We start from the raw sequence: 16,682 nt of genomic DNA, 5'->3' as shown, positions 1-16,682 counted from the left end.
CCAGGGGTAACATCCTCCCTGTATCTACCCTTTCAAGCCCTGTAAGAATTTTGTATGTTTCAATGAGATCACCTCTCATTCTTCTAAACTCTAGAGAATATAGGCCTAGTCTACTCAATCTCTCCTCACTGGACAATCCCCCCACCCCAGGAATCAGTCTGGTGAACCTTCGTTGCACTCTAAGGCAAGTATATCCTTCCTTAGGCAAGGAGACCAAAACTGTACACAATACTCCAGGTATGCTCACATTAGGGCCCTATATAAGGACTGAAGACATGTTCGCCTTAGAGCAAAGAAGGCTAAGAGGAGATTTGATGGAGGTGTTCAAAATCACGACGGGTTTGGATAGAGTCAGTAAAGAGAAACTGTTTCCAATGGGTGAAAGGTCGCTATCCAGAGGGCACAGATTTAAGGTGATTGGTAAAAGAAGCAGAGGCGACATGTGGAAAAACATTTTTACGCAACAAGTGGTTCGTATTTGGAATGCACTGCCTGGTGGGTGGTGAACAATGTTCCCTTTAGGCTGTGCTCCCAGGAACCCAGGCAGCTGGCTTTTCACGTGCGGCCTCTTGAATGGCCCATGCAGCCCCTTAAAGGGATTGTACGCCGCCAAGATAAATTACAGGGAACATTGGTGGTGAATACAGAGTCAATAGTAGACTTCAAAAAGGGAATTGGATAAATACTTGAAGTAGAAAAAAAATGGCATGGTAGTGGGAAAGGACAGATGAGTTGGACTAATTGGATTGCTCCTCGAAAGAGCCGGCACTGATTCGATGGGCCGAATGGCCTTCTTCGGAGCTGCACTATTCTGTGTTTCGGGCAAACATTGGGTTTTAAAAACACCTGAGGGAGTGGAGAGAGTTTTAGCAAGAACGTTCCAGAATTTGGGGCTGCGGCCAAAGGTCAAGTGTGACATCCTCTTGGACGAATAGCTCGCTGAAGCTCACCGTTCTGCCTCATGGATCTTTGGGGCGGGTAGGCTGCTGCCCCCTTAAGGAAAAGATAGGAGAAAATTGGGAGATGAGGAATTTGATGCTGTACGCATTGACTTGAGCTTCAAACCGCACTTCATCTTGCGATCTGAGTTAATTAAACTGTTGGTAGATGCCAGCTCAGTTAATAATTAGCAACCTGAGCGATAGATTTTTGCTAGCCAAGAGTATAAAAGGATGTGGAGCCAAGGCAGTGGGTGGAGTTAGTTTGCAGATCAGCCAGTGATCTCATTGAATGGCGGAACAAGCTCGGGGGGCTGAATGGCCTACTCCTGTTCCTATATTCCCTGATGTATTAAGCAAGCAGATATTTTAGAGGTTGTGGAAAAATGTCATTTTTTGCTCCTTCAGTCAAAACTCGAAACCCTACTTGTGTTTAAAACAACAGTAAAGATTCTAGATTTCCGATCCTAACATGATGTTAGTGGAAATGCTAATATTTGTGGCCTGTTCCTGAGTATTTTTTCAACTGATGTGCAAGACGAGATGTACTGTGCCAATGATTTGCCCAGTGATTCTGTACAGTTGCTCCTATTCATTGTTTTTCTCTGTCCCATGCAAGATTTCCCATGTTAGAACACAAGAAATAGGAGCAGGAGTTGGCCTTTCGGCCCCCCGAGCCTGCTCCGCCATTCAATAAGATCACGGCTGACCACCTAGCTCAACTCCACCTTCCTGCACTGTCCCCATGTAGTCGAATAGGGAATAGCATCTGCCAGGTGGATTTTTGAAGTTGTTGGTGGGTGAACGGTCACCAATAACTAACCGAGACAGGATAAGAACGGAGAGGGGACAGGAGGCGGAACGATGACATCGTCGGAACTAACGTGTTACCATCTGTTGGGAGTGTGCCAGATGTAATCACACCAACGCCATGCACTTTAGTAACCCATGGAGGACAAGTTAAGGGAAGGCATGGCATGGGGGGCACAGGGAAGGGGCAATCAGCCAGAACACATGCCCAACTGACCATTACTGTACTCTAATATTTATTTGCAGAGATGTTTCTCACTGATGGACAGGGGATTTGTTTTCAAACAAATTAACAATTACATAAAGTGGTTCAGTCCCGGAAATCCAAAGGTAGATCTCATTTTATGTGCTATTTTTCTTAGCTCATTTTACAACAGTTCTTGATATTTCTGCATGGTTGATTGTGATCTGTGACGTGTGGTGGCGTTTACAAATGCGTGTTGTATTTAATTGTAAAATAATTGTATTGTGAGGATTGTGTTCAGTACCTTGAGGAATTTACGCTTCTTGGCTGGAATGTCGTGTGACGTTTGAAAAATAACTTTCGCTCAGTTCGCATAATTATGTAGAAATTAATTTAACACCGCAGATCGGAAAAGCAAAGTGTTGTCTGTGAAATGTTGAATGCACGGCTTCAGAAGGCAACAAATCTCACTCCTGTTTCTCCACTGAACTCTTTTATTTTAGACACTATTTGAACTGAAGTTCGAATTTCTGCGGGTCATATGCAACCACGAGCACTTCATTCCCCTAAACTTGCCCATGCCATTTGGAAAAGGCAGAGTTCAGAGATACCAAGGTAATTTAGTGGACGTTACTGTGTGAATTGTTGGTCGCTGCAACACTGTAGAGTTTTGATTTTTAATTTAATTTTTATTTGACCTGGTTTAAAAAAAAAAGTGCTTATTGCTAATGATTGCTTCATTCTTTTTATGGTTATTCCCCCACTTTTTTTCCCCAAGTGTCAGCTGTGGCTCAGTGGGTAGCACACTCGCCTCTGAGTCAGAGGGTTGTGGGTTCAAGTCCCACTCCAGGGACTTGAGGACATAAATCTAGGCTAACACTCCAGTGCAGTGCTGAGGGAGTGCTGCACTGTCGGAGGTCCTGTCTTTCGGATGAGATGTTAAACGGAGGCCCTGTCTGCTCTCTCAGGTGGATATAAAATATCCCACGGCACTATTTTGAATAAGAGCAGGGGAGTTATCCCCGGTGTCCTGGCTAATATTTCTGTGTGTCCTAGCCTCAATCAACATCATAAAAACAGATTATCTGGTCATTATCACATTGCTGTTTGTAGGAGCTTGCTTGTGCGCAAATTGGCTGCTGCATTTCCCACACTCCAAAAATACTCCATTGGCTGTAAAGTGCTTTGAGACATCCGGTGGTCATGAAAGGTGCTATATAAATGCAAGTCTTTCTTTCTTTTTATTAATTAGCCTTTCTTTCGCCAACTGTGGAGTCGTGTACTGCTCCTGTCGGTAGGTATGGGATATTGTGCTTGCTTATTACAGAGACGCTACACTCTGCCAGGAAGCACTTTACACTCTTTTGTCAGTATCTTGGGCAACTTTATTTCACCTGGGGCTGAGACGGTAAAATGTCACAACTTTAAGTACCACTTTAAATTTGAAGTTGCAGTGGTCATCACTGATGTGTTAGGAGAAGCATTAGTCCACAGTGCAGCAAATCAGCATCCACATTGCTGATTTTATTTAGTGTGGTCCCAGAACGTTAGCGGTTCCAAGCAGACAATCGCCCAATATCCTTTCATTGAGTGTTTGCCTTCTCACAATACTTCATGTATTTCATTTTTTTATTAAAGGAGTGTAGTTTAATAATTATTTTTATACTCAATTTACTTGGAAAATAAGAATCTAAGTGGGGTAAAGGAACAAAGGGATCATGGAGTACAAATACACAAATCACTATATGTTGTGACACAAGTTAACAAGGCCATTAAAAAGCAAACCAAGCACTAGGGTTTATTTCTAGAGGGATAGAATTGAAAAGTAGAGAAGTTATGTTAAACCTGTATTGAACCTTGATTAGACCACACTGGGAGTACTGCGTACAGTTCTGGTCGCCATATTATAAAAAGGATATAGAGGCACTGGAGAGGGTGCAGAGAAGATTTACAAGGATGATACCAGAAATGCGAGGGTATACATATCAGGAAAGGATGAACAGGCTGGGTCTCTTTTCGCTTGAATAAAGAGGGCTGAGGGGTGACCGAATAAAGGTCTTTAAGATTATGAAAGGTTTTTGATAAAGTAGACACAGATAGAGTGTTTCCACTTGTGGGGCAAGAGCATGACTAGAGGCCACCAATATAAGATAGTCACCAAGAAATCCAATCGGGAATTCAGAAGAAACTTCTTTACCCAGAGAGTGCTGAATATGTGGAACTCGCTGCCACAGGGAGTGGTTGAGGCAAATATTATTTAAGGGGAGGCTAGACAAGCATATGAGGGAGAAGGGAATAGAGGGTTATGCTGATAGATTTAGATGAGGAAAGACGGGAGGAGGCTGGAGTGGAACATAAACACCGGCATTGGGCCGAATGGCCTGTTTCTGTGCCGTATGTGAAAATGATAACTGTATTTTCAATCTGGAACATTGCGGGAAGGCTAAACAATGTTTGATAAAAAAGGATCTTTATATAAGTTGGATTTGATAACATGGTGCTCATGGGATTTGAAATGAAAAACTACCTCCAATGATGGGGAGCAGGCAGAGATATAAAAGAAGCTTCCTGGCAGTGAATGAACTGATCACTCATTCGGTCTCATTGTAATAAGTACAATAATTTGCGTTTGATGTGTGTTTTGTTTACCCTGTGTGTATAACCTTTTGAGTACTGAAAGCAGCTTCAGCACAATTAATTCCTCCTTCATTTAAAGAGTATTGTAAATTGGGAACTGGTTCAACATATTTCTCCGATTATTTTGAGGGGCTGTGAAAGAAACTTTCCTTCAGCTCTGAGGACGAAGTCTTGGGTTTGCAATAGCTGGGCCTGCACCTTCTCAAGGGCAATTAGAGATGGGCAATAAATGCTGGCTTTGCCAGCGACGCCCACATCCCCTGGACAAATTTTTTTTTAAGTCTCCAAAGCTGGAGAAGCGAGGTGAAGAGACCTCTAGTGGCAGACACCCAGTGCTACAGTACAGTAACCGAGTTGAATGTTACAAAATGCCGGATGACCTGTACACTTTATACATGAATCCTGACCCAGACTTAATAAGTACTGAACAGTCCAAAGTTTACACAACACTATTTGTGCAGAGGTCAAATGGCCTAAGTTGGCCTTCCTTTGAAATCTGCCAAGGACACTCAGCACCGAAAGGATTTATACCTGATGGTACGGTTGAATCATCATTAAACACGTCAATGTGGGAATGGTACATTGAAACAGAGCCGGGATCAGCTGTGTGTTCATCCACATCCCACAATACCCTGCGTGCTCATGGTTACGGATTGATTTTCCCGCATGGCTGTTTGGCTGCTTGACATGATTTACAATTCCCTTGTCACGCGATGCGGACATTCTTCCTGAGCTTGTAGTTGTGTGCACTTTTTGGGGTCCTATTTAACATGGTTTTGCAGTGCTTATAACTACAGAGTGGTTTGATGTGTCCTAAAAATGTACTGCATTTATTTTTTGAAGAGTGCAAGTCTTTTCTTTTTGCATGTGTTTGAGTTGCCTGTGGTCTGGCGTTGGGAAGTATAAGCGTGTGTGCATCAATAGATTTACTATGTACACCAGCTTCATCGCCACAATTCCGTGGGAAGCTCAATCCGCTACAAATGTTTCTCATAGAATCAGCGAATGGTTACAGCACAGAAGGAGGCCATTCAGCCCATCGAGCCCGTGCTGGCTCTCTGCAAGAGCACCTCAGCTAGTCCCACTCCCCCTCCCTTTCCCCGTAGCTCTGCAAATGTTTGTCCTTCAGGTACTTATCCAACTCCCTTTTGAAAGCCGCGATTCAGTCTGCCTCCACCATCCTTTCTGGCAGTGCATTCCAGATCCTAACCACTCGCTGTGTAAAATCATTTTCCCTCATGTCGCCTTTGGTTCTTCTGCCAATCACCTTAAATCTGTGTCCTCTGGTTCTCAACCCTTCCACCAATGGGAACAGTTTCTGTCTATCTACTCTGTCCTGACCCCAAGTAGATAGAGAGAAACTGTTCCCATTGATGGAAGGGTTGGGAACCCTTCTCGTTGTGAACATCTCTATTAAATCACCTCTCGGCCTTCTCTGCTCTAAGGAGAAAGACCCCAGCTTCTCCAGTCATAACTGAAGTCTCCCATCCCCGGAACCATTCTTGTAAATCTTTTCTGCACCCTCTCTAAGGCCTTCATATCCTTCCTAAATTGCGATGCCCAGAATTGGACACAATACTCCAGTTGAGGCCAAACCAGTGTTTTATACAGATTCATCTTAACTTCCTTGCCTCTTTTTATAAAGCTCAGGATCCCGTATGCTTTTTTAACCACGTTTTCAACCTGCTCTGTTACCTTCAATGATTTGTGCACACAGACCCCCAGGTCTCTCTGTTCCTGCACCCCCTTTTGAATTATACCCTTTAGTTTATATTGGCCCTCCTCGTTCTTCCTACCAAAATGTATCACTTTGCACTTTTCTGCGTTAAATTTCATCTGCCACGTGTCCATCCATTCCACCAGCCCGTCTATGTCAATCACTATTCAACTTTGTGGACAAAGAACCCTTGGAGATGAGAACGTCAGAATTCTATCTTTTGTTACAGAAAAAGGCCACTTTTTGATCAACCTATCTCTCTGCCTTCTCGCCTTATCCCCTCGATCTCTTTCGCCAGAAACTCATCCACCTTGCTTCGTGAGCGCACTTGTACAGTTCACTGGGCTGGCTTTTCGTGGCGTGAAGTTTCTGTCCGACTTTCCTCCTGGTTCATCGCTTCCCGATTTTAGCTCGTGTCCCCTTGCATCATCCCTTCAGCTGCCTGGGCCCTAAGCTCTGGAATTCCCTCCCTAAACCTCTTTGCTTCGCTACCTCTCTCTCCTCCTTTAAGACACTCCCTAAAACCTACCTCTTTGAGCAAGTATTTGATCACCTGTCCTAATATCTCCTTATGTGACTCGGTGTCAAATTTGGCCTGATAATGCTCCTATGAGGGGCCTTGGGACATTTTACTAAGTTAAAGGTGCTGTATAAATGCAAGTTGTTGTTGTATTTGAATGATAATTTTAAAATTCCGTTTTCTTGGTGCCTCCCCTGAGCTTGCTGATGTTATCTGTGGCCATGCAGATGAGAACATGACAGCTTGATGGCCACTAATGCAGAAGCTGCATTATAATTTTAATTCTGAGAACAGGTTGCACAGATGAGGCTTGTATTCCCACCAGTATAGAAGATTATGGGGTGATCTAATTGCGGTGTTTAAGATGACTAAAGGATTAGGAACTATTTCCTCTGCACAAACCTTTCGCTCTGCAAGCTCTATGTTGTGTTCAATTGGTTTCATTCTGAATTCAGGGGTTCATCTCTCTTTCCGCCCCCCCCCCCCCGTCCCCTGCTGCCTCTGCTCCACCATTGATGGTTGCACATTCAGCCATTTTGCGACTGAACACCTCCCACATTGGGATGAGACATTAAACCAAGGCCCCATCTGCTCTCTCAGGTGGACATAACAGGTCCCATGGCAATAAATCAAAGCAGAGCAGGGGAGTTCTCCCCAGTGTCCGGCCCAATATTTATCCCTTAACGAACATCACTTTGAAACAAAAATAATAATTATCTGGCTATTGTCACATTTCTGTTTGTGGGAGTTTGCTGTGCGCAAATTGGCTGTCGCGTTTCCTCCATGACAACAATGCCTACACTTGCAAAGTACTTCATTGGCTGTAAAGCACTTTGGGGAATCCTGAGGATACGAAAGGCGCTATAGAAATGCAAGTCTTTCTTTTCTTTGCTTTTTAAAAGATGCCGCAAGGCTCTTCTCTTGAACTGCACCATTGCTATTTACTTTGCCATTTCCTCTTCGCATGTCCTCCTAATGTTAAATGAGACATTTTCCGACAGCACTGTAGAAAGGCAAGAAGTTCTTAACGCCACACCTTCCAGTGCCGTTCACCTCACACCTACAGTTCAATATTGTTCCTGTTACTTTGGTTCTGTCTTCACGAAGGAAGACACAAATAACCTTCCGCAAATACTAGGGGACCGAGGGTCTAGCGAGAAGGAGGAACTCAAGGAAATCCTTATTAGGCAGGAAATTGTGTTAGGGAAATTGATGGGATTGAAGGCCGATAAATCCCCGGGCCTGATAGTCTGCATCCCAGAGTACTTAAGGCAGCGGCCCTCGAAATAGTAGATGCTTTGGTGATCATTATCCAATAGTCTATCGACTCTGGATCAGTTCCTATGGACTGGAGGGTAGCTAATGTAACACCACTTTTTAAAAAAGGAGGGAGAGAGAAAACGGGTAATTAGCCTGACAGCAGTAGTGGGGGAAATGAAATAGCATTTGGAAAGCAGTGACAGGATCAGTCCAAGTCAGCATAGATTATTGAAAGGGAAATCATGCTTGACAAATCTGGAATTTTTTGAGGATGTAACTTGTAGAGTGGACAAGGGAGAACCAGTGGACGTGGTGTATTTGGTCTTTCAAAAGGCTTTTGGCAAGGTCCCACACAAGAGATTGGTGTGCAAGATTAAAGCACATGGTATTGGGGGTAATGTACTGACGTGGAGAACTGGTTGGCAGACAGGAAGCAGAGATTCGGGATAAACGGGTCCTTTTCAGAATGGCAGGCAGTGACTATTGGGATACCGCAGGGCTCAGTGCTGGGACCCCAGCTATTTACAATATACATTAATGATTTAGATGAAAGAATTGAGTATAATATCTCCAAGTTTGTAGAGGACGCTAAGCTGGGTGACAGTGTGAGCTGTAAGGAGGATGCTAAGAGGCTGCAGGGTGACTTGGACAGGTTAGGTGAGTGGGCAAATGCATGGCAGATGCAGTATAATGTGGATAAATGTGAGGTTATCCACTTTGGTGGCAAAAATACGAAGGCAGAATATTATCTGAATGGTGACAGATTAGGAAAAGGGGAGGTGCATTGCGACCTGGGTGTCATGGTACATCAGTCATTGAAAGTTAGCATGCAGGTACAGCAGGCGGTAAAGAAGGCAATTGGTATGTTGGCCTTCATAGCTAGGGGATTTGAGTATAGGAGCAGGGAGGTCTTACTGCAGTTGTACAGGGCCTTGGTGAGGCCTCACCTGGAATATTGTGTTCAGTTTTGGTCTCCTAATCTGAGGAAGGACGTTCTTGCTATTGAGGGAGTGCAGCAAAGATTCACCAGACTGATTCTCGGAATGGCAGGACTGACATATGAGGAAAGACTGGATAGACTGGATCGACTGGGCCTGTATTCACTGGAGTTTAGAAGGATGAGAGGGGATCTCATAGAAACACATAGGATTCTGATGGGACTGGACAGGATAGATGCGGGAAGAATGTTCCCGATGTTGGGGAAGTCCAGAACCAGGGGACATAGTCTTAGGATAAGGGGTAGGCCATTTAGGACTGAGATGAGGAGAAACTTCTTCACTCAGAGAGTTGTTAACCTGTGGAATTCCCTACCGCAGAGAGTTGTTGATGCCAGTTCGTTGGATATATTCAAGAGGAAGTTAGAAATGGCCCTTACGGCTAAAGGGATCAAGGGGTATGGAGAGAAAGCAGGAAAGGGGTACATAGAAACATAGAAAATAGGTGCAGGAGTAGGCCATTCAGCCTTTCGAACCTGCACCGCCATTCAATAAGATCATGGTAGATCATTTCTTCAGTACCCCTTTTCTGCTTTCTCTCCATACCCCTTGATCCCCTTAACCGTAAGGGCCATATCTAACTCCCTCTTGAATATATCCAGTGAACCGGCATCAACAACTCTCTGCGGCAGGGAATTCCACAGGTTAACAACTCTCTGAGTGAAGAAGTTTCTCCTCATCTCAGTCCTAAATGGCCTACCCCTTATCCTAAGACTCTGTCCCCTGGTTCTGGACTTCCCCAACATCGGGAACATTCTTCCTCATCTATCCTGTCCAGTCCCGTCAGAATCTTATGTGTTTCTATGAGATCCCCTCTCATCTTTCTAAACTCCAGTGAATAAAGGCCCAGTTGATCCAGTCTCTCCTCATATGACGGTCCAGCCATCCCTGGAATCAGTCTGGTGAACCTTCGCTGCACTCCCTCAACAGCAAGAACATCCTTCCTCAGACTAGGAGACCAAAACTGAACACAATATTCCAGGTGAGGCTTCACTAAGGCCCAGTACAGCTGCATTAAGACCTCCCTGCTTCTATATTCAAATCCCCTAGCTATGAAGGCCAACATACCATTTGCCTTCTTTATCGCCTGCTGTACCTACATGCCAACTTTCAGTGACTGATGAACCATGATACCCAGGTCTTGTTCCACCTCCCCTATTCCTAGTCTGCCGCCATTCAGATAGTATTCTGCCTTCGTGTTTTTGCCCCCAAAATGGATAAACTCACATTTATCCACATTATACTGCCTCTGCCATGTGTTTGCCCACTCACCTAACCTGTCCAAGTCACCCTGCAGCCTTTTAGCATCTTCCTCACAGTTCACACCGCCATCCAGTTTAGTGTCATCTGCAAACTTGGAGATATTACACGCAATTTCTTCGTCCAAATCATTAATGTATATTGTAAAGTGCTGGGGTCCCAGCACTGAGCCCTGCGGCACTCCACTAGTCACTGCCTGCCATTCTGAAAAGGACCCGTTTATCCCGACTCTCTGCTTCCTGTCTGCCAACCAGTTCTCTGTCCACATCTGTACATTACCCCCAATACAATGTGCTTTGATTTTGCACAACAATCTCTTGTGCGGGGCCTTGTCAAAAGCCTTTTGAAAGTCCAAATACACCACATCCCCTGGTTCTCCCTTGTCCACTCTACTAGTTACATCCTCAAAAAATTCCAGAAGATTCGTCAAGCATGATTTCCCTTTCATAAATCTATGCTAACTTGGTCCGATTCTGTCACTGCTTTCCAAATGAGCTGTTATTTCATCCTTAATGATTGATTCCAACATTTTCCCCACTACTGATGTCAGGCTAACCGATCTATAATTACCCGTTTTCTCCTTCCTTCCTTTTTTTAAAAAGTGGTGTTACATTAGCTACCCTCCAGTCCATAGGAACTGATCCAGAGTCGATAGACTGTTGGAAAATGATCAGCAATGCATCCACTATTTCTAGGGCCACTTCCTTGAGTACTCTGGGATGCAGGCTATCAGGCCCCGGGGATTTATCGGCCTTCAATCCCATCAACTTCCCTAACACAATTTCCCTCCTAATAAGGATATCCTTCACTTCCTCCTCCTCACTAGACCCACTGTCTCTTAGTACCTTCGGAAGGTTATTTGTATCTTCCCTCGTGAAGACAGAACCGAAGAATTGGTTCAATTGGTCTGCCATTTCTTTGTTCCCCATTTATAAATTCACCTGAATCTGACTGCAAGGGACCTACATTTGTCTTTACTAATCTTTTTCTCTTCACATATATATAGAAGCTTTTGCAGTCAGTTTTTATATTCCCTGCAAGCTTCCTCTCATACTCTATTTCCCCCCCCCTAATTAAACCCTTCGTCCTCCTCTGTTGAATTCTAAATTTCTACCAGTCCTCAGGTTTGTTGCTTTTTCTAGGCAATTTGTATGCCTCTTCTTTGGCTTTAACACTATCCTTAATTTCCTTTGTTAGCCATGGTTGAGCCACCTTCCCAGTATTATTTTTACTCCAGACAGGGATGAACAATTGCTGAAGTTCATCCATGTGATCTTTAAATGTTTGCCATTGCCTATCCGCCATCAACCCTTTGAGTATCCTTTGCCAGTCTATTCTAGCCAATTCACGCCTCAAAACGTCGAAGTTACCTTTCTTTAAGTTCAGGACCCTAGTTTTCCGAATTAACTTTGTCACTCTCCATCTTAATAAGGAATTCTACCATATTATGGTCACTTTTCCCCAAGGGGCCTCGCACAACAAGATTGCTAATTTGTCCCTTCTCATTACACATCACCCAGTCTAGGATGGCCAGCTCCTTGGTTGGTTCCTCGACATAATTGGTCTCGAAAACCATCCCTAATACACTCCAGGAAATCATACTCCACCGCATTGCTACCAGTTAGGTTAGCCCAATCAATATGTAGATTGAAGTCGCCCATGATTACTGCTGAACCTTTATTGCACACATCCCTTATTTCTTGTTTGATGCTGTCCCCAACCTCACTACTATTTGGTGGTCTATACACAACTCCCACTAGTGTTTTCTGCCCTTTGGAATTCCGCAGCTCCACCCATACCGATTCCATATCATCCAGGCTAATGTCCTTCCTTACAATTGCATTGATTTCTTCTTTAACCAGCAACGCCACCCCACCTCCTTTTCCTTTCTGTCTATCCTTCCTAAATGTTGAATACCCCTGGATGTTGAGTTCCCAGCCTTGGTCACCCTGGAGCCATGTCTCCGTGATGCCAATCACATCGTATCCGTTAACTGCTATCTGCGCAGTTAATTCATCCACCTTATTCCGAATACTCCTCGCATTGAGGCACAGAGCCTTCACACTTTTTTTTAACACACTTTGCCCCTTTAGAATTTTGCTGTAATGTGGCCCTTTTTGTTTTTTGCCTTGGATTCGCTGCTCTCCACTTTTACTCTTCTCCTCCTTTCTATCTTTTGCTTCTGCCCCCCTTCTATTTCCCTCTGTCTCCCTGCATAGGTTCCCATCCCCCTGCCATATTAGTTTAACTCCTCCCCAACAGCACTGGTAAACACTCCCCCTAGGACATTGGTTCCGGTCCTGCCCAGGTGCAGACCGTCCAGTTTGTTCTGGTCCCACCTCCCCCCAGAACCGGTTGCAATGTCCCAGGAATTTGAAACCCTCTCCCTTCTGCACCACTCCTCGAGCCATGTATTCATCTGAGCTATTCTGTGATTGAGGTGAATGATCAGCCATGATCTTATTGAATGGTGGTGCAGGCTCGAAGGGCCGAATGGCCTACTCCTGCACCTATTTTCTATGTTTCTATGTTAATCAGGCCCTTGTGATGTGATTAGTAACTGTATGCATGAGTATTTTAATAATTCCATTGTGGACTTGTAATTCTGAATATATTTATTGTTTTGCCTTAGATTAAATTCTCCTTCTTGCAGTTATTTCTAAATATATAAGAACATAAGATATAATATAATAACCCCCTCGATCCTGCTCCGCCATTCAATGGGATCATGGCTAAACTTGTACATCAACTCCACTTTCCTGCCTGATCTCCATATCCCTTAATACCCCTGGAGTCCAAAATTCTTATCGATCTCAGCCTCGAATATACTCAACGACTGATCCTTCACAGCCCTCTAGGGCAGAGAATTCCAAAGATTCACAACCCTCTGATTGAAGACATTTCTCCTCATCTCAGTCCTAAATGGCCGACCCCTTATCCTGAGACTCTGCCCCCTAGTTCTGGACTCCCCAGCCAGGGATAGCAGCCTCTCAGCATTTCCCCGGTCAATCCCCCTCAGAATCTTATATGTTTCAATGAAATCATTCTTCTAAACTCTAGAGAGTATCGGCTCAATCTCTCCTCATAGGACAACCCTCTCATCCCAGGGATCAATCTAATGAGCCTTTGTTGCAGTGCCTCCAAGGCAAGTATGTCCTTTCTCAGATAAGGAGACCAAAACTGTGCACAGTACTCCAGGTGTGGTCTCACCAAAGCCCTATACTATTGTAGTAAGCCTTACTCTTGTACTACAACCCCTTCAAGTCCTAACACGTGCCAATGGGGCTATTTCGACTGTTGCATTTCCAATATTGCATTAGCCGATTACTAGATTCAAACAACATTAAAATTCTTCTTTCCCTCACACTGGTGCAAACTATATTTTGTACCTACTTTGATGATCCTCTGTATGAAGGTCCAGCCCTATTTCTACCTGTAGTTAAAGTGCATTGCCCAGTATTTTGGCCAGTGCTGGTTGTTCATTGAGAGATGCCAGGTTTCTTTGAAAGGTCAGGATGAAAGAACCCGTTAAAAAAAAAATGATGACAAGTGAATTGCTTCATTGGGAAATGTGCCTCTGTAACAACTGGTTCCATTGGTGGATTAATGGAACTGGTTTCTAGCACAAACCCACATTTTTGGAACTCCGCTCTGATTGATCTTCTGCCCACACGATCACAGTGGGGATGTTGGTCAGCGTCACTGCAGCAGGGAATAAAAATGCATGGTCAGAAACGTGACTTGCGAGTGGCAGAGTAAGATGGTGCTCCTTTGCTACCGATTTTCCGCAGATACTGTAGAAATGTTCTTCTGCACCTTCGGAATACCTGGGGGCCGATGAACTGTTTATATTGCAGAGACGCTAAAGGAGGTGGCTCAGAGTTTCTCACTTGCTCTCGTCAGCCTCATTTATGCTACTGAGCTGTGTGGCTAACGGGGACAAAGAGGTTAGCTGCTAAAAGTTGCTGCCTTCCAGATCATGCCCCCCGCTTTGCCTCAGTCCCTGCTACAATTGAGATTAATTTCAGCTGGCTTATTGTTGTATTGATAAATATATTTTAAAAAAATATATATGCGTGTGCCAATTTGTTGCACCAGGCATTTTGATGTATAGATTCCTACAGCACAGAAGGAGGCCATTCGGCCCATCCAGTCCGTGCCAGCTCTCTGCAAGAGTACCTCAGTTTGTCCCACTGCCCCGCCCTTTCCCTTTAGCCCTGTGAATTTTATTTTCTCAGGTACTTATTCAACTCCCTTTTGAAAGCCTTGATTGAGTCTGCCTCCACCTCTTTGAAAGAGTTATCCAGTTAGTCCCACTCCCTCCCCTGCTCTTTCCCCTTGGCCCTGCACATATTTCCTTTTCAACTCTATATCCAATTCCCCTTTTGAAAGTTACCATTGAATCTGTTTCCACCACCTTTTCAGGCAGTGCGTTCCAGCTCACAGCAGCTCGCTGCGTTAAAACGTTTCTACTCCTCTCCCCTCTGGTTCTTCTGCCAATTACCTTAACTCTGTGTCCTCCGGTCACCGACCCTCCTACCACTGGAAACAATTTCTCCTTTTTTACTCTATCAAAAACACAAAGCAGCTTCTGTTGCATAATATTTTACCACTTTTTATAAATCTTATCACAAGGACAAGCAAACCATTTACACCACATGCTAGATTCAGATCCCAGGCTCTGAAGGTAAATGAGCCATTTGAGGTGAGTATTGTACCTGCATCGCCTATTCCAATTTTTACAATATCCTGTATGTTTAAGCAGATTTAAGGTAATTGGCAAAAGAGCCAGCGGAGAGATGAGAATATTTGTACTCAACAAGTTGTTGTGATCTGGAATGCGCTGCGGTGGGAGCAGATTCAATAGTAATTTTCAAAGGGGAATGGGATAGATACCTGAAATGTGCAGGGGGAGTGGCATTAATTGGACAGCTCTACCAAATATCTGGCACAGATACGACGGGCCGAATGGTCTCCTTCTGTGCTGTATAATTATAGCACTAGAGCTTTGGACTTGGCCTCGGAGATCTAAATCTGAATTCCAGTTTAGCTCTGATTCCTGCTTGTTCCTTAAGATGAGGAAGTGCCTACCAGGTTTGGTTGGTTTGTGGTTGGATGGTCCGGGCGGGGCGGGGGAACTTGAGAGATGGGGAGGTACCGATTCACTCAAGTTATTTCCACATGAATAAACCCGGGATAAAGGCTGCCATTTTTACAGAGATTCTTGTTGAATCAACCTGACCCAATGACGGTGGTACCGTGAAGGAGACAAACTGTCGCCATGTCTCAATTTTGTAAAAAATGAAATGGTACGGCCCAATATCTTGTGACTAAGGCTCCTGAAGTCTGAAGGAAAGACTTAAAGGATTTAATTACAATTGTTCAGTGGCCAGAACAGTTTTTGTTCCCAAATCCACAACCACCATCACCTAGAAGGACAAGAGCAGCAGGCACATGGGAACACCATCACCTCCAAGTTCCCCTCCAAGTCACACATCATCCTGACTTGGAAATATATTGGCTGTTCCTTCATCGAGGAGGTGTGTGGGGTGGCTTGACCCATCCACCTCCATGGCACGAACCTGGTATTGCAGTACTTCCAGGAACGGTGCAGTGGCTCTAGGCCTTTTGGCTAAGAGCATTGGCGCAGAGTGATCCTTGATGTGTGCAAGGTGACCTCTGGCGTTTGTGATTTGACAAAGAATTGGAAAGATTGGCTACGAATTAAAAAAAAAAAATTGGCTGTTCCTTCATCATCGCTGGGTCAAAATCCTGGACCACCCTCCCTAACAGCACTGTGGGAGAACCTTCTCCACACAGACTGCAGCGGTTCAAGGCGGCTCATGGTCACCTTCTCGAGGGCAATTAGGGATAGGAAATAAATGCGGGTCTTGCCAGTGATGCCTGCATCCTGTGAATGATTTTAAAAAACAAGTATATAACCTATCATATGCACTGTATTTGAGCCTCCAGTGTTCATTCATTTCTTTTTTGTGGGGAGGTTAAATTTCTTAAGTCAATGCGTTTTTAAAATCACCGTTTTGTCTTTTACCGTTTTAAATCTTCAGACTTGCAGCTTGACTTCACGCTGACTGATGACTTCTGCAAGAACCATTTCTTGGTGGGGCTGCTCTTGAGGGAGGTAGGCAGTGCGTTGCAGGAGTACAGGGATGTGCGTCAGATTGCCATCAGCGTGCTGAAGAGTTTGATGATTAAGCACACCTTCGATGACCGATACACAGCTAAGGTAGGCGGAGTTCTGTGAAATATTTCAAAGCAGGTGGAATAGAGAAGGTGCAAAAGCAAAATACCGCGGATGCTGGAATCTGGAATAAAAACAGAAAATGCTGGAAATCTCAGC

The 16,682-nt window shown here is 44.4% G+C and overlaps 1 protein-coding gene across 5 annotated transcripts in view; it reads left to right on the top strand.

Moving 5' to 3' along the window:
• Positions 1 to 16,682, top strand: part of LOC139274972 (dedicator of cytokinesis protein 9-like) — a 455,604-nt gene that overhangs the window by 267,092 nt on the left and 171,830 nt on the right. For all 5 annotated transcript variants that reach the window (XM_070891774.1, XM_070891771.1, XM_070891772.1 and 2 more), the window contains 3 exons: positions 1,995 to 2,078; positions 2,436 to 2,547; positions 16,390 to 16,568. In XM_070891774.1, coding sequence (XP_070747875.1) covers positions 1,995 to 2,078; positions 2,436 to 2,547; positions 16,390 to 16,568 — 375 coding nt within the window. The remainder of the gene's footprint in view (positions 1 to 1,994; positions 2,079 to 2,435; positions 2,548 to 16,389; positions 16,569 to 16,682) is intronic.

This window comes from Pristiophorus japonicus, chromosome 10, assembly GCF_044704955.1.
Source record: "Pristiophorus japonicus isolate sPriJap1 chromosome 10, sPriJap1.hap1, whole genome shotgun sequence".
Taxonomy (NCBI): domain Eukaryota; kingdom Metazoa; phylum Chordata; class Chondrichthyes; family Pristiophoridae; genus Pristiophorus; species Pristiophorus japonicus.
Note: the sequence above shows the minus strand (reverse complement) of the source record. Positions and strands in the feature narration are given on the sequence as shown.